Source organism: Ornithorhynchus anatinus, chromosome 16 (genome assembly GCF_004115215.2).
Source record: "Ornithorhynchus anatinus isolate Pmale09 chromosome 16, mOrnAna1.pri.v4, whole genome shotgun sequence".
In the NCBI taxonomy this organism is placed as follows: domain Eukaryota; kingdom Metazoa; phylum Chordata; class Mammalia; order Monotremata; family Ornithorhynchidae; genus Ornithorhynchus; species Ornithorhynchus anatinus.
The window spans coordinates 34,982,734-34,999,609 of NC_041743.1; the positions used below are offsets into that span (position 1 = coordinate 34,982,734).

General features: G+C 58.1%; 2 protein-coding genes across 6 annotated transcripts; one reads left to right on the forward strand and one right to left on the reverse strand.

The window, feature by feature from the left end:
* The first annotated feature begins 803 nt into the window (after nt 1-803).
* On the forward strand, nt 804-9,495 carry CUEDC2 (CUE domain containing 2). Of its 5 annotated transcripts, none has more exons than XM_029080243.2 (9): nt 804-903; nt 6,050-6,146; nt 6,591-6,734; nt 7,208-7,269; nt 7,545-7,675; nt 7,855-8,028; nt 8,401-8,462; nt 8,693-8,753; nt 9,045-9,495. In XM_029080243.2, exons 2-9 carry the CDS (start codon nt 6,073-6,075, stop codon nt 9,189-9,191), a joined length of 855 nt encoding a protein of 284 aa, XP_028936076.1. In that variant the 5' UTR covers nt 804-903; nt 6,050-6,072; the 3' UTR covers nt 9,192-9,495. The 5 variants fall into 5 exon arrangements, with proteins under 5 accessions (XP_028936076.1, XP_039770331.1, XP_007654105.3 ...); XM_007655915.4 differs by lacking the exon at nt 804-903 and adding an exon at nt 2,685-2,800; XM_007655916.4 differs by lacking the exon at nt 804-903 and adding an exon at nt 4,132-4,261.
* Nucleotides 9,496-9,911: 416 nt separating this feature from the next.
* On the reverse strand, nt 9,912-13,686 carry FBXL15 (F-box and leucine rich repeat protein 15). The gene is made up of 3 exons (XM_029080250.1): nt 13,375-13,686; nt 10,966-11,468; nt 9,912-10,632 (listed from the first exon to the last, which is right to left on the reverse strand). The coding sequence occupies exons 1-3, from the start codon at nt 13,651-13,653 to the stop codon at nt 10,443-10,445; spliced, it is 972 nt and encodes a 323-aa protein (XP_028936083.1). The 5' UTR covers nt 13,654-13,686; the 3' UTR covers nt 9,912-10,442.
* Nucleotides 13,687-16,876: the final 3,190 nt, after the last annotated feature.

A 16,876-nucleotide genomic window follows, 5' to 3' on the forward strand; every position in this document is an offset into this window, starting at 1 on the left:
CTCCAAGTCACACAGCTGGCAAGCGGCTGAGCCGGCATTTGAACCCATGACTTCTGACTCCCACGCCCATGCTCTTTCCATTAAGCCACGCTGTTTCTCACAAAGTTAAGAACTTACTAGGCGGCAACCACGGGGGTAGACACAGGACGATCAGGTCCCACAAGGGGCTCACAGTCTAAGTAGGAGGGAGAACGGCTATTGAGTCTGTGGGCAAGTCACTTCACTTCTCTGGGCCTCAGTTCCCTCATCTGGCAAATGGGGATGAAGACTGTGAGCCTCACGTGGGACAACCTGATGAGCCTGGATCTCCCCCAGCGCTTAGAACAGTGCTCTGCACAGCGTTGGCGCTTAACAGATACCAATATAATATTGGTATTATTGGTGTGATATTAATACCAATATTAATACCAATGGATACCAATATTAATATGGATATCAATACCAATAAAATAATATATTATTATTTTACAGACGAGGTACCTGAGGCCGAGAAGTTAAAGGACTTACCCGAGCTCCCCCATCAGGGGGGCAAAACGGGGATTAGAACTCAGGTCCTCTGACTCCCAGGCCCGTGCTCTTTCCATGAGGCCTGGCCGTTCCTCACAAACCCGTGGCAAGAAGGGCCTCTGCCCCCCCAAACGCCCGCCTGAAAGCCCCGCAGGGTGGGAAGGGGTCGAAGGTCGAGGCTCCACCTTGCTCCCCCCCCCAACAACCTCGGCCGCCCACGACAAAGATGGCGGCCGTCCCGGCTTCCCGGGCGGCCGCGTTGCCCTGATCCAAGATGGCGGCGCCGGCGGGCCTGGCGGGAGCCGCTCTGGCCCCCGCTTTGGTCTCGGTGGTGCGGCCGGGGGCGCGCGCGCGGGGCTGTACGAGACGAGGCGGCGCTGGCGCCCGGGAACGCAGGTGACGCCCCCTCCCCTCCCCTCCCCTCCCCTCCCCTCGCCCCATGGACCTGTTGCCCCCTGCCCGCCCCGGCTCCCTGGAGGCCTTTTGCCCTTGCTGGTCGACCCCCCTCCGCCTTGATGTGGTCCCGTTTGGACCGTGAGCCCGTCGTTGGGCAGGGATGGTCCCTCTCTGTTGCCCAATTGGACATTCCAAGCGCCTAGTCCAGTGCTCTGCACACGGTAAGCGCTCAATAAATTCATTCGATAGTATTTATTGAGCGCTTACCATGTGCAGAACACTGGACTGAGCGCTGATTGAATCCGCCTGACCAGCCCAGATCAACGGCCCACATCAGGTCCGACCCCCATCCTCCCCCCAAACCCTGAATTCTCCCGACCCTCATCCCTGCTGTCCCTGGCCTGACTCCCACCTCATGCCCAGGCCTGACTCCCACCCCCTAAGCTTCCCCCATCCTTCCAAAACGGTGAATTCTCCTGACTCTCATCTCTGCTCTCCCTGGCCTGACTCCCACCTCATGCCCAGACCTGACTCCCACCCCCTAAGTCTTCCCCATCCCCCCAAAAAACCCTGAATCCTCCTGACCCTCATCTCTGTTCTCCTTGGCCTGACTCCCACACCTTAAGCCTTCCCCATCCCCCCCAAAAACCCTGAATTCCCCTGACCCTCATCCCTGCTCTCCCTGGCCCGAATCCCACCTCATGCCCAGACCTGACTACCACACCTTAAGCCTCCCCCAAAAACCCTGAATTCCCCTGACCCTCATCCCTGTTCTCCCTGGCCCGACTCCCACCTCATGCCCAGGCCTGACTCCCACACCTTCAGCCTCCCCCATCTCCCCCCCAAACCCTGAATTCTCCTGAGCCTCATCTCTGCTCTCCCTGGCCGGATTCATTCATTCATTCAGTCGTATTTATCGAGTGCTTACTGTGTGCAGAGCTCTGTACTAAGCGCTTGGAATGTACAGTTCAGCAACAGATAGCGACAATCCTTGTCCAACAACGGGCTCGCAGTCTAAAAGGGGGAGACGGACAGCAAAACAGAACAAGTAGACAGGTATCAATACCATCAAAATAGATAAATAGAATCATAGCTATATCCACATCATGAATAAAATAGAATAATAAATAATATATACAAATATACACAAGTGCTGTGGGGAGGGGAAGGGAGTAGAGCAGAGGGAGGGAGTAGGGGCAAAGGGGAGGGGAGGAGGGACAGAGGGAAAGGGAGGGCTCAGTCTGGGAAGGCCTCCTGGAGGTGAGCTCTCAGTAGGGTTTTGAAGAGGGGAAGAGAGTTTGGTGGATGTGAAGAGGGAGGGCAATCCAGGTCAGTGGTAGGATGTGGGCCAGGGGTCGACGGCGGGACAGGCGAGAACGAGGCACAGTGAGGAGGTTAGTGGCAGAGGAGCGGACTGTAAGGGGTGGGCTGAGAAGGGAGGTGAGGTAGGAGGGGGCGAGGTGATGGAGAGCTTTGAAGCCAAGAGTGAGGAGCGATTCCCACCTCATGCCCAGGCCTGACCCCCACACCCTAAGCCTCTCCCAAAAAATGTGAATTCTCATGTCCCTCTTTTCTGCCGCACTCCGGCCTGACTCCTATCTCACGCCCAGGCCTGACCCCCACACCCTAAACTTCTCCCCGTCAAACCCTGAATCCCCTCACCCCCCAGGCCCCCTTCCTTTTCAGTCCTGGTTTTCTTCTATGCCCGTGCCTCTCCATCTCCCTCCAGCCTCTTCCCCGCCCCTGTGTTCATATCCTCCCCCGCCTCTGGGTTCCTGTTCACCTCTGCCTGCCGTGCCCTTTTCCCTGGCCCGTCCCATTGTCACGATGCTCCGCTGTCCCTGTTTCCGTAATAACTGTGGCTCACAGGCAGCAGCAAGGCTAGTCCTACTAAGAGGTGAGTGTCCTGCAGGCCCTGCAGTCTGCAACCGAGTTGTGGCTCTAGGACCTGACCCCCAGCCCAAATCATGGAGGCCTTTGAAGGCTTTATGAAACTATTAGTAGTAAGAGTATTTATCACTTCAATACTCACTGCGTGTCTAGGGCCGATCAGTCTACCAGCCCCTGAGGCGGACCGGGGAGGGCTGGGGTGGTGGTAGCCATGCGGGATGGGGACTGAATCGGGAGGTCCTGTATGTCACTGGCATTTAGGGGGAGGTGGCAAGAAGCTGCCAAGCCCCACCCCTGCTTCAGCCTTTGTCAGCTACCAAGGACAGCGTGATGTCTCTGGCCTGCCTAACCCCTCACCCTGCAGGCAGAATAATATGGGGACACTTACCTGGACACTTGGGTCACCCTTAGCCCACTCCTTTCACACTTGAGCCCCTTGGGCTTTTAGGGGCACTCCTCTGATTCGCCCCATTTTCCACCGACATGACTCCTTTTCTCCAGGGCCCCAAACACTAACAATCACCCATTACCGGAAGATGGTGATGGTATTTATTAAACCCTTACCAGGTGCCTAGAACAGTGCTCTGCACACACTCAGTGAATACCGTCGGCTGATTACCTTGTATCTACCACAGCTCTTGGCAGTCGATTTTACCCAGACAGTCCCTGCCCCTCCTAGGGCACATAAGTCTAAGATGATGGGAAAACAAAACTTTTATCCCCATTTTGCATATGAGGTAACTGAGGCACAGAGAGATGAAATGACTTGCCCAAGGTCACACAACAGGCAACTAGATTCCGACCTTCTGCTCCCTAGCCCAGCGCCCTTTCCACTAGACCCTACTCCCTGTCCAGCAACACTGTACTAGACAGCGTCAGCTCCCTTCCTTCCTGCCCTAGACTGACCCCAAAAGATCAATTCCTGCCCTAAACATTCATTCAATCGTATATCTTGAGCACTTACTGAGTGCAAAGCACTGTACTAAGTGCTTGGGAGGGTACAGTATATCAATAAACACACATTCCCTTGCCACAACGAGCTTACAAGTCTAAACGTGATCCCGTGAACCTGCTTCAACCCTAAAGATGTGGGCTCTCTCAAACCATGGATCTCTGCCCTGTGACATATAAACCTGTTCTAGGATCTGAATTGACGGATAAAGGGTGAAAACACCTGAACGAGAGGGAGATCTTTTCTCCTCTCTGGAGACTGGGTTTCGGCAACACCAACGTGTGGGTCCTCCACCCTGGTGAGGGTTGCTAGGCAACTAGCAACAGTCGGAATTTGGGGATAATCCAGCCTCCGGGGTTGATGTGCGTCAGTCCTGGAACTTTCCAGAGGAGCCGGTGTGATTCCGAATGAAGTAAATGGCGCCGCAGTATCCCCGGGTGGAGCTAACCCCACCCTGGCCCCCGTCCCTGAGCAAAGACCACAGTAGCGGGGGAAGGGATGGAGTAGAAAAGTAGGGTAAGGCTCAGTTGTCGTTGAATCGAGAGCTCTCCGTACAGTGGACTCTCGGTAAATATTGCTACAGGGCTGAGTGACTATTCAAAATCAAGGAAAGCTTTCTGGGGCATCAGTGAAGGTTTCCTCAGACCCGCTCTCCAGAGAAATTGATTTTTATCATTACCCAAACCTGTTCTCATGCCATCTTATCAGACCACAGTCACAGGGCTCGACAGCAAGCCTGCCTGATTAGATCTACCACCGTGCTTAGCACACTGTCGGCACGCCGACCAGAACCACCGGCCCTCTCTGCCGTCTGCCGCCCAGCCATATTGCACATGCAGCTTCTCGCGCTTCCTTTCTCTGCCAGGCGTAACTCTTCCTTCGTTCAAAACTGCTAAACACCAATCTGCACAAAACCTTCCCAGAATAACCCCATCTGTCCTTGGTTACTCTTACTCCTCCCAGTCCCCCGATCTGAGCTATTGTCACTCAAGAGAGCTCCTCTCTCTCTGTCTCCTCATGCAGTTCTGTTTGGGATCTTGGGTTTATTTTGTGCTTTTTGCTTCTCCCACTTGCACCTCATATTTTTCTATTTGCGCTTCATATTTAGCTGAATGTTTAGGTCTCTGTGGGCAGGAATCTTGTCTCTGCCTCTGTAGTACTATTGCTACTACTAGTGATGATAACTGTGGTTTTTGTTGAAGAGGTTCCTATGTGCCAAGCATTGGGCAGAACGCTGGGGTCGGTTCAAGACAATCAGGTTGGATGCAGTCCCCGTCCCAGATGGGGCGCAGGGCTGTATTACGCTGGGGGCTTTCGCTCTAGGCTAGTAACTGATGGGCTGTCTGACATTCCTTTTGCCCTTATCTAGAGCTCCAATGGGGCACGGGGGGCTGTGTATGGCCCCTGGTAGCCACGAGGCTACACCAGACCTAGAGGAATGAGGGGTTCCAGCCTCCACGCTGAGGGAAGGGCCCTGGGGATGAGAGCGACCGTTGGGAGAATTTGTGGAATATCGCTCTCGCCCTGGATCCAGCAAAGACCCTCTGTATGGGGTTGGGCGAGTGGGCAGCCTCCCACCTCCTGCCCATGGCGTGCAGGGGTCTGTGATTCTTAGGTCTCCCCCATCTGCCCAGAAAATGAAGTGGGTTGCGGTCTGGCCCTTGAGCCGGGGAAATCCCCGCCCTGGGGAGAGAACAAGGGGCCCCAGTGCCCACAGGATTCCACCAGCATTGAAGCATCGGACCCTGGGACCTTTCCTCTGTTGGCCGCGGGCCCTGCTGCCCCTGTGGTATGCCTTCCAGCTGGTTCGGAGCTAGAGGAGCTGCCCCTTCAGCCCACGCCTTAGCCACGCCTTAGCTGGGGCTCGGCGCCCCGCACCCAGCTCTCCTTTCTCCTGGCCAGCACTGGAGACACAGAGCCCCTTTCCCAACTCTTCCCCTTCTTCACGAAGGGTCTGGGCGGGGGGGGGCAGACGGCCTGAGGCCAGAGCCCTCCTGGGGAGTCTCAGCCCCAACCTCGACCCGTGAACCGCCGGTGAGGGTAAAACAGCGTCCCGCCCTGAGCTCCTCACCTAGAGGGAGAGGGAGGAGAGGCGACGGGCCGTCCATCTGGAACCAGAGTGAGGGGCCGAGCTACATTTCCAATCCCGGCCAGCTGCCAGGTGGCAGGTTGGTGGCAGGCGGTTTGATGCCAGGGGCTCTGGGTGAGGTTAGGCTGGCAGGCCCCCTCCCTTCCTGCGTACGGTAGAAGCTGGGGCCGGGCTGGGCTTTGGGAGCATCACGGTCCATTTTCCTTGTGCTCCAGGAGAGAGGAGAGAGCTGAGAGGCATGGAACTGGACAAGATCATCCGAGATACACTGACCAGCTTTATCCGGGCCCACGTCCCGGCAGCTGACCTGAGGTAGGCGATCGCTCTCCTGCCTCCCACTCCCCAGCCTCTCGCTCCCCGGACCTCAGATGTCTTACCGGTGTTCTTTCCTGTTTTGCCAAATCCGCAATCCGGCAGGAAGGAGGGAGACTGGCCGAGGTCCGGGATAGATTTCTCTTACGGATGAAGTAGTCTTTGGAAGGGGGAGCTGGGGCTCGAAACTCAGGACTCCTGGGTCCCATTCTCCTTCTAGAGGGACCCAGAGGGGCCTGAGAAGGCTGGCTGTTGGAAAGGCCAAGGAGGGGAAGACCATAAACGTCCAGCGTTTTCTGAAGGCAGGGGTGGGGTGGGGGCACAGATGAGTACAGACCTGCTACGCCCTGAGGGAAACGTGGGCTAAGGGCCAGCGGAAGCTGGAGGAGAGCTGGGGGCTCTGGGGGTCCTTCTGCAGTGGAGGGTCTCCCTGCTTCCCCACAGCGGCATGGATGAGGTTTTCTTCTCGTACATCACTGGGGTTTTGGAAGAGCTGGGCTCGCCAGGCGCGACCGAGGAGAGCTTTGACATGGAAGCCTTTGCCGAGGTGATGGAGGCCTTCGTCCCCGGCTTCGCCGAGATTAACAGGTACAGGATGGGACTGGTTTGAGGGGCTCCGGAGCTCTCCGCTCCAGGTAGGCGGTGGGAGGACCGGGCCTGGGCTCCTCCAGCCACGCCAAGTCCTGAGTTGGTGGGTCAGAGGGGAAGGTTGTCGGTGCCATTCACTGGATGGGCCCAGGATTGACACAGGTAACCTCCTGCTGCCCAGAGCCCGGGGCCGGATTCTCAGGGTGGGTGACCGCAGAGTCTCCCCGTCCTCCCGCTCGGGCAAGTTTCAGGGGCCGGGGTGCATACTGTGCTCCCACTGGACTTCCGAATGGGTCGTGCACGGCTGGGAAGGGAGAGATCAAAAGAGGGGGAACAGTTGTCCCCAGGAGCTGGGGGCAGGCTCTGTCTGGGCCGCCGCCCCTCCCCACCCCTCCTCCCGGGAAGCGGGCCCGGGTTCCGCGTGGCCCTGGCAGGTGGGATGGCCCCCTCAACTCCGCCTGTTTCCCTCACAGCGGGCAGGTGTGTGACATGATGTTTGTCCTCTCGGGCCAGCTCAGTGACGCACGCAACAAGGGTGAGTTCTCTGGTGGTGGGGACCCAGGACTGTGCCCCCTGCAACCGTGGCCCAGACCTCCCCCCCGCCCCCCGCAGACCAAAGCTCAGTGAGCCTGCCGGGGCAAGGGGCCCCTCGGGTCCGGCTTTGCCCGAGGGCTGGGAGAGGGCATCTCCATCCTTGAAACAGCCTCCAGGGCTGCTCCAGGGATATCGGGCTGCTCCCAACGTGCACGCTCTGCTTCTCCACACCCCTATCTGGGCTGCTAGTGAACTTGCCTGCCGTGTCCCTTTAAGAGAACGCTTGTCCCAAGACCCCGGAGGAGGCTCCGCTTGGCAATCCTCCAGCCACATCGGAGCTGAGCCCAGAGGAGGAAGCCAATGAGGCGGGGAGGCCTCGGGCACCCGCAGTTGAAGCCGCAGCTCAGGTAAAGGGCTCGGCTGTGGGCCGTCGGGGCCCGGGGAGGGGGCTTGAAGGAGGGGGCTCTCTAGTCTACCCCGCTTCGGCCTACCTGCTGTACTTGCACGGGAACCGGGGCGGGAGCGGAGGGGTGGGCAGCCCTACCCAGCCAGAGTGATCCCCTTGCCTCTCGGGGGTGCCGAGCAGGAGGCCGGTGGAGAGCTGCAGGACGGAGTGGAGCTGCTCCTGGAGATGTTCCCGGCTTGTACCGTGGGACAGGCCCGACGGGCGTTGACCAGGGCCCTGGGTGACCTGGAAGAAGCTGTGCAGCTGCTGGTAGAGGAGAACGTGGAGCCCCAGGCCTGCAGTGTCAACCCCAAGGTACCATCCTACTGCCCAGGGGGGCCACCGATCCAGTAACATAAGGAAGACCATGAAAATACTCACCTCCTGGCCCCTTGCCCCAGGCCCGGGCCCTGCCCTGCCGATTATGTCCCTGAAAAGCAATCCTGAATAGCACTTGGACCCTTCTCTTGGCAGTGGACAGGAGGCGATGGGATTGAAGAGGGAAAACCACCCAAGCTCACTCCAGGCCCTATCAGCCATCACTTCTGGTGACTCTGGCGGCCAAGTGTGTCTTTGGTTTTTGACGTTTATTTGGGTGCAGGCACTGGGCCAGGGAGGGGAGGGTTGGAGGGGAGCAAGCAGGCAGACTGGCCAGTTAGAAGATCACCTCTCCCCTCCTTCTTCTAGGATGGCCCCAAGCTGCAGGGAGCCCCCAGAAAGGAGGACCTGAAGCCCTTCATCTTACAGAAGTGAGTCATCAGAGGCAACAAGGACCTGTTCTGGGGGAGACCAGGGTGGAGGTGGGGAAGAGAAGGAGGGGAGGGGAGGAGGGCCAGGTGGAAAGATGGGGAGAGAGGTGAGGGAAAGGGGGTTGGAGAGGTGGAGGCACATTCCAAGAAAGGTGGAGACTGACCAGGCTTCCTACTGCGGCTGGAAGCTAGCTGAGCACTTTTCTCTGATGGTACTGACGGATTGGCAGGTACATGATGGTGGACAGCGAAGATGATCAGAAGACGCACAGGCCCGTGGCCCCAAAGGAGGTGAGGGAAGATGGGAGATGATCTTCCAGCCCCGCCTGCTCTGCTCTCCCTTTAGGAACCATTCTCTGCTCTTCTCACAGCCTCAACTGTTCTCCTCTTGGCCCAGGGAGTATGGGGGCAAGACGGATCCTTAGGTCCCGGCTCAATCCTAGGGCCCTGGAAGGGTGGGCAAATCCGGGCAGGATGGGAAGCGGGTGGGAGGGTTGGGTTGGGCTGGGAGAACCCCTCCGTGTTTTCTCCCCTCCGGTGGGGGTTGCCCTCTTGCTCAGCAGCACCCTGCTTGATCCCCAGGCCCCCAAGAAACTGATCCGCTATATAGACAACCAGATCGTGAGTACCAAAGGGGAGCGCTACAAAGACATGAGGAAGCCAGAGACGGAGGAGATGAAAAAAACCTACATCAACCTCAAGCCAGCCAGGAAGTACAAGTTCCATTGAGTACTGGCTCCTTGGACCCGCGCTGCAGGGATGGCGGAGGCCGGGCCGGGCCGGAGCTCGGACCTGCGACCAGAAGGCGGGTGGCGAGAGCCCACGTCTTCCTTACTCCACGGACAGGATGCCAGCAGCGGAGGGGAGAGAGATGCCGGGGGGCCGGCCAGGACACGCCAGGCGGCCTCCGTCTCCGGGCTCCTGGGCCCAGATCCGGGTTTGGGAGTTGGCCATGCGGCGGTCGGGCATGTTTTAAATCCTATCGGCTGTAGGTTACACAGCTGTCCTTGAGTAAAGCAGCTCTACTGAGGTAGTCCTTAGTGATGGTCTTTTGCAGCCGCTTAAAGAAACTTGCTCATGAATGATGGGATTTGGGAGCGGTCCTCCTGTCCTGAATTTGCAGGTCCTCCTCCTCCTCCTCTTCCTCCCTCACCCCACTAGCCTGGCTCGAGCCAGGAGCACGGCTTCCTCCGAGCGAGGCAGGCGATCCTGCCTGCCAGGAGCAGCAGGGAGCTACCTCCGCTCCCTGCTCTGCTCGGGGTTTAGGTCAGAGTCCAGCGTCCACACCCTGGCTCGCCCTAGACCAAGGGAAAGAGCAGGATCTCGGTACGTTGGGGTTGCCCTAGGCTCCTCGCGCCGTCCCTCCCCACAGGCCCACTGGGCGGGGAGGTCGCCAGGCAGGGGCCATTTAAGGGCAGCAGACCCTTGCAGAGAGCAGTCAGGCCAGGGTTGATTCAGCTGCTTTATTTCTCACTCACACATTCCTTGGGGTCGTGGCACACACGTCGCTGCCTCTCTCGCCTCCCCCTGCCCCGCAGGGCCCAGCCCCCGGATGGAGGTGGGGGACGGCACAGGCATTCTTGGGCCACCACGCAGGGCTCCTCGGGCCTGGGTCCGCAGCTCCACCGCCCCTGGCCGCCGGGGTGGGCCCCCGAGGAGGAGGGGAACGGAACCCAGGCCCCGGCCTGGGAGGAAGAGCAGCTGGAGGTTCCCTCGGAAACAGGAGAGTCCGGTTCCCCAGGAGCCAGGGTTTCGGCGGGGTCCCCTGGCTCCTCCCCGTCACCGCGCACGGATTCAGCTCCCCTCGGGGCCACCGTCCCCTGGCAGGGAGGGGACCGGCAGGCGGAAGGGAGACGGAGCCGACCCGGCCCGTCCCGAGATGGGGTAGGAGGGCAACCGAGGCTGCCTCCTCCCACCTTTCCTCCTCCTCCTCCGCGGCCTCCTTCCCTCCCTCCTCCCCCCGCCAAGTGGCCAGGCCCTTCAGATCTGCAGGTTGATGAAGGGGGGGATGCCAACTACGTCCTGCAGCAGCACCAGGGCGCGCTGCAGGGGGGGCTCCACGTCGACGTCCACACCGCGCTTGCGCAGGCCACTCAGGATCGACTCGGCCACGTCGTGACAGTGACGCACCCGCAGCGAGCGCAGCTGGGGGCAGTACTCGGCCAGGGTCCTGGGAGCGGGGAGGGAAGCGGAGCGCCCAGCCCGGCTCCAGCGTCACCTTCTCTCCTCCCCGCCCCCCAGCCCCCAGCAGCCTGACCGCCGGTACCCTGGGGCACGCCAGAGGCGGGGCGGCCAAGGGGTCTGCCCCCCTCCCGGCCCCCGCTTCCTCCCGCAGGGGACAACCCTGCCCCGCTCCTCCCTTGCCTTCCCTCGGCTCCAGTTCTTCCTCCACCTTCCTCGGCCCCCGCCGACTGCCACTGGGCCCCGCCTTCGCTCCCCGGCCCCCCTCTGGCTCTTCCCCCGCCCGCTCCCCGACCCTTCGTGAAGCTGCCCGGTTGGTTACCTGATGGCCTCGCTCTTGACCCTCAGGCAGCCCGTAAGGTCCAGGTGCTCCAGCCGAGGGCAGCTCTTGGCCACCTCTTCCACGGAGGCGTCCCCCACGTTGGTGTTGACGGCCAGCGAGAGGGAGCGGAGCCGGGAGCCTCGGCGCGCCAGGTAGCAGATGGCCTCATCCTTGAGCTGGCGGCAGGCGGTGAGGTCCAGGGCCTCGAGGGCCCGGCAGTGGTCGGCCAGGCTGCGCAGGGCCAGGCCGTCCACCCACTCGCAGTGGGCCAGGGAGAGGTGGCGCAGGCGGGGGCAGCTCAGGGAGATGGCCACCAGCGTCTGGCGGCTCAGCTGCCCACAGCCTCCCAGTCCGATGTGCTGCAGGTGGTGGTTCTGCCCGATGACCGGCAGCAAGTCCTGGTCGGTCAGCCAGTCCCGGCAACTTTCAAGCGCCAGGTGCTGCAGCACTTCTGTGTCCCGCAGCAGCTGCCGGAAGGCTATTTTAGGGACGTGAGGACCCACCTGGGGCAGACAGGAGAAGAGGAGCGGGAGGCAGAGTTAGGCCCGGGCACCTTGCTTCCTAATTCTCCCCCAGGCCCCAGGCCAAGCAGGCCCTCGCACCTTTCCCTCATCCCCAAGCTGCAGAGCGGCGGGGGCGCTTGCGGGGCCGTAGACCCCATCCCTCCACCTGCCTAGAGCCGGACCGTCACGCCCTGCACCCTTGAGGAAAATCGGATCTGCCTCGACTTGCCGGAGGCCATGGAGGACACCTCTCCTCTCCTATTTTCCAACCCCACGGGACCAGCCAGGACCGGACGGGTTTGGCAAGGCGAGGAGGGCGAGCCCGTTGTTGGGAAGGGATTGTCTCTATCCGCTGCCGAAATGTACCCTCCAAGCGCTTAGTGCTGTGCTCCGCACACAGTTTAGCGCTCGGTAAAGGCGAATGAATGAATGAACGCTCCACACACAGTAAGCGCTCAATAAATACGACGGAATGAATGAATGGAGCGTCTCCCACTCTCCTCCCATCCCCTGCTCCATAAAGGCGAATGAATGAATACACATAGTAAGCGCTCAATATATACGACGGAATGAATGAATGGAGCGTCTCCCACTCTCCTCCCATCCCCTGCTCCAAAAAGGCTAATGAATGAATGTTCTGCACATAGTAAGCGCTCAATAAAGACGATTGAATGAAAGGAGTGTCTTCCACTCTCCTCCCATCCCCTGCTCGACAAAGGCGAATGAATGCGCTGCACAGGGTAAGCGCTCAATAAATACGGCGGAATGAATGAATGGAGTGTCTTCCACTCTCCTCCATCCCCTGCTCGATAAAGGCGAATGAATAAGTGTGCTTCACGTAGTAAGTGCTCAGGAAATACGGTTGAATGGAGTGTCTTCCACACTCCTCCCATCCCCTGCTCCATAAAGGCGAATGAATGAATGCTCTGCACATAGTAAGCGCTCAATAAAGATGACTGAATGAAAGGAGTGTCTTCCACTCTCCCCCATCCCCTGCTCCATAAAGGCGAATGAATGCGCTGCACATAGTAAGCGCTCAGTAAATACGGTTGAATGGAGTGTCCTCCACCCTCCTCCCATCCCCTGCTCCATAAAGGCGAATGATTAAATGAATGCGCTGCACACGGTAAGTGCTCAATAAAGACGATTGAATGAAAGGAGTGTCTTCCACTCTCCTCCATCCCCTGCTCCATAAAGGCGAATGAATGAATGAATGCTCTGCACATAGTAAGCGCTCAATAAAGACGACTGAATGAAAGGAGTGTCTTCCACACTCCTCCCATCCCCTGCTCGATAAAAGCGAATGAATGCTCTGCACAGAGTAGGCGCTCAATGAATACGACGGAATGAATGGAGTGTCTTCCAGTCTCCTCCTATCCCCTGCTCCATAAAGGCGAATGCTCTGCACATTCTAAGTGCTCAATCGATACGATTGAATGGAGTGTCTTCCACTCTCCTCCCATCCCCCGCTCGATAAAGGCGAAGGAATGAATGAATCCTCTGCACACAGTAAGCGCTCAATAAATACGACAGAATGAATGGAGTGTCCTCCTCTCTCCTCCCATCCCCCGCTCGATAAAGGCGAAGGGATGAATGAATGCTCTGCACATAGTAAGCGCTCAATAAATACGACAGAATGAATGGAGTGTCCTCCTCTCTCCTCCCATCCCCCGCTCGATAAAGGCGAAGGGATGAATGAATGCTCTGCACACAGTAAGCGCTCAATAAATACGACAGAATGAATGGAGTGTCCTCCTCGCTCCTCCCATCCCCCGCTCGATAAAGGCGAAGGGATGCGCTGCATGTAGTAAGCGCTCAAAGACGCTTGAATGAAAGGAGTGTCTTCCACTGTCCCCCCATCCCCTGCCCGAGGTGGGGTGTGGCGAGTCCGGGCCGGGGTCCCCACCTGGGCGGAGTCGAAGCGGCGCAGGTTGGCCAGATGCAGCTGGACGAGGGCCTGGAAGGGCTTGCTGACCCTCTGCAGGCCGAGGAGCTGGCGCAGGGGCAGGCGGCTGAGGACGTGGGGCAGCAGGACGTCCTCCCACGGCAGGTCGAGCAGCTGGCCCCTGTGCGGGCCGGAGGAGGGGTGCTCAGCGGGGCCGGGGGGAGGCGGGAGGCCCGGCCCGGCCCGTCCTTCGCCGTACCTGGCGGGCCCGGGCGGCCGCTCCCCGCCGCCCCGCTCCATCCGCAGCTCCGCTGTCAATCACGGCGGCCGGCCCGCGCCTGCGCAGAACGGCCGGCCCGCCTCCCCCTCCCTCCTCCTCCCCCTCCCTCCTCCTCCCCCCTCCCTCCTCCTCCCCCTCCCTCCTCCTCCCTCCCTCCTCCTCCCTCCTCCTCCTCCCTCCCCCCCCAGACCCGCTCAATCGAGCGCCGTCCGCCCGAGCTCCGAGTCCCAGATCGATTCATTTATTGAGCGATTACTAGGTGCAGAGCAGCCCGGCTCCGGGGAAAGAGGCCGGGCTCGGGAGCCAGAGGTCATGGGTTCGAATCCCGCCTCTGCCCCCCCTTGTCAGCTGGGTGACTGTGGGCGAGTCCCTTCACTTCTCTGGGCCTCAGTGACCTCATCTGGAAAATGGGGATGAAGACTGGGAGCCTCCCGTGGGACAACCTGGTGACCCTGGATCTCCCCCAGCGCTTAGAACAGTGCTCTGCACATAGGAAGCGCTTAACAAATACCAACACTTCTCTGGGCCTCAGTGACCTCATCTGGAAAATGGGGATGAAGGCTGGGAGCCTCACGTGGGGCAGCCTGATGACCCTGTGTCTCTCCCAGCGCTTAGAACGGTGCTCGGCACAGAGTAAGCGCTTAACCAATACCAACTTTTTCTTTTTATTGAGCGCTTACTATGTGCGGAGCAGCCTGGCTCGGTGGAAAGAGCCCGGGCTCGGGAGTCCGAGGTCATGGGTTCGAATCCCGCCTCTGCCCCTTGGCAGCTGGGTGACTGTGGGCGAGTCACTTCACTTCTCTGGGCCTCAGTTCCCTCCTCTGGAAAATGGGGATGAAGACTGGGAGCCTCACGTGGGACCGCCTGATGACCCTGGATCTCCCCCAGCAGTGCTCTGCACATAGTAAGCGCTTAACAAATACCGACATTATTATTATTATTACTAAGCGCTTGGAATGTACAATTCGACAACAGATAGAGACCATCCCTGCCCAATGACGGGCTCACCGTCTAACCAGGGGAGAGAGACGGACAAAAACAAGACATCGTCACGATAAATAGAATCAAAGGGATGGACACCTCTTTGATAAAATAAATAGGGTAGCCGGGAGGGGTCTCGGCCCCGTCGGTGCCTTTCGCCCCCGCACCCTACGTCAAATAGGGCAAAGCCGCCTCTCAAACTGGAGGCCGAAACCCGCTTACCGCAGTCGCATTCATTCATTCATTCCCCATTCAGTAGTATTTTCTGAGCGCTTACTATGTGCAGGACACCGGACTAAGTGCTCGGAATGTACAATTCGGCAACAGAGACCATCCCCGCCCAATGACGGGCTCACACTCTAAACGGGGGAGACCGGCAGCAAAACAAAACAAAAGACATCATCGAGGTAAATGGGATCAAGAAGATGTACACGTCATTAACAAAATAAATAGGGCCATAAATAAAATATACAAATGAGCAAAGGGCTGAGGGGAAAGGAAAGGGGAAGAGCAGAGGGTGGGGGGGAGCAGAGAGAAAGGGGGGCTGAGTCTGGGAAGGCCTCCTGGAGGAGGTGAGCTCTCAATAGGGCTCTGAAGAGGGGAAGAGAGTTAGTTTGGCGGAGGTGAGGAGGGAGGGCATTCCAGGTCAGAGGGAGGACGTGGGCCAGGGGTCGATGGCGGGACAGGTTTGGTTTTGTTCTGTTTTCCTTTGCTGGCTCTCTCCCCCGTTTAGACTATGAGCCCCTCATTGGGCAGGGATTGTCTCTGTTGCCGAATTGTATTCATTCATTCAATAGTATTTATTGAGGTGCAGAGCACTGTACTAAGCGCTTGGAGTGTACAATTCGGCAACAGGTAGAGACAGTCACTGCCCAGTGACGGGCTCACAGGCTAAGCGCTTAGTACAGGGATGGTCCCTCTTTATTGCTGCATTTATTGTACTTTCCAAGCGCTTAGTACAAAGCAAAATACAGAGTAAGCGCTCAGTAAACGCGACTGAAGGAATAAGAGAACCTGCGGGAAGCTGGTTCTGGGGAGACAGAGACTTTTCTGCCTGGCCGTGGGAGAGACCCCATTCTGACCAGCAAAAGCAGCAAGGCTTGGTGGAAAGAGCATGGGCTAGGGAGTCAGAGGTCGTGGGTTCTAATCCCGGCTCGGCCACTTATCAGCTGTGTGACTTGGGGCAAGTCACCTAACTTCTCTGTTCCTCAGTGACCTCATCTGTAAAATGGGGATGAAGACCTTGAGCCCCAAATGGGACAACCTGATGACCTTGTATCTACTCCAGCGCTTAAAATAGTGGTTGGCACATAGTAAGCGCTTAACAAGTACCATCATTATAATTACGATGCCGGAGCCGAGCAGGGAGGGGCCTCCCTTCCCATACCCAAAGAGAGAGAGAGTGTGTGTGTGTGTGTGTGTGTGTGTGTGTGTGTGTGTTTGTGTCCCTCCCCTCCTCATCGCCCCGACTCGCTCTCTTTGCTCTACCCCCTGCCCCATGGCACTTGTGTATATATGCACATATTTATAATTCTACTTATATTAATGATTTGTGCATATATATCTATAATTCTCTTTATTCATTCAATCGATCAATCGTATTTATTAAGCGCTTACTAGGTGAAGAGCACTGTACTAAGCCCTTGGAATGTACAATTCGGCAACAGATAGAGTCAATCCCCACCCAACAAGGGGTTCACAGTCTAAAGGGGGGAGACAGACAACAAAACTAAACGAGTATTGATATTGATGCTATTGATGCCTCTTGTTCTGATGTCTGTCTCCCCCGTTCTAGACCCTGAGCCAGGTGTGGGCAGAGAAGCAGCGCGGCTCAGTGGCAAGAGCCCGGGCTTGGGAGTCAGAGGTCATGGGTTCGAATCCCGGCTCTGCCACTTGACAGCTGTGTGACTGTGGGCAAGTGACTTAACTTCTATGTGCCTCAGTTACCTCATCTGTAAAATGGGGATTAACAGTGAGCCTCACATGGGACAGCCTCATTACCCTGTATCTACCCCAGCGCTTAGAACAGTGCTCTGCACATAGGAAGCGCTTAACAAATACCAACGTTATCATTATCTGTTGCTGAATGGTACTTTTCATTCATTCAATTAATTCAATTGCAGAGCCCTGTACTAAGCGCTTGGCATGGACAATCCGGCTACAGACAGAGACCATCCCCGCCCAACGACGGGCTCTCATTCTAAAACGGGAAGACAGACAGCAGAGCGAAAGAGAACAAAACCAAAACAAGACAGCAGTATG

Coding starts and splice junctions, on each gene's coding strand:
- FBXL15 (XM_029080250.1), bottom strand. CDS start 13,653: ATGGAGCGGGGCGGCGGGGAGCGGCCGCCCGGGCCCGCCAGGTACGGC. Junction 11,469..13,374: donor GCCGCTTCGACTCCGCCCAG/GTGGGGACCCCG, acceptor TGTCTGCCCCAG/GTGGGTCCTCACGTCCCTAA. Junction 10,633..10,965: donor GTCAAGAGCGAGGCCATCAG/GTAACCAACCGG, acceptor CCCCGCTCCCAG/GACCCTGGCCGAGTACTGCC.
- CUEDC2 (XM_007655915.4), top strand. CDS start 2,731: ATGCTCCGCTGTCCCTGTTTCCGTAATAACTGTGGCTCACAGGCAGCA. Junction 7,676..7,854: donor CAGTTGAAGCCGCAGCTCAG/GTAAAGGGCTCG, acceptor GGTGCCGAGCAG/GAGGCCGGTGGAGAGCTGCA. Junction 8,754..9,044: donor GGCCCGTGGCCCCAAAGGAG/GTGAGGGAAGAT, acceptor CTTGATCCCCAG/GCCCCCAAGAAACTGATCCG.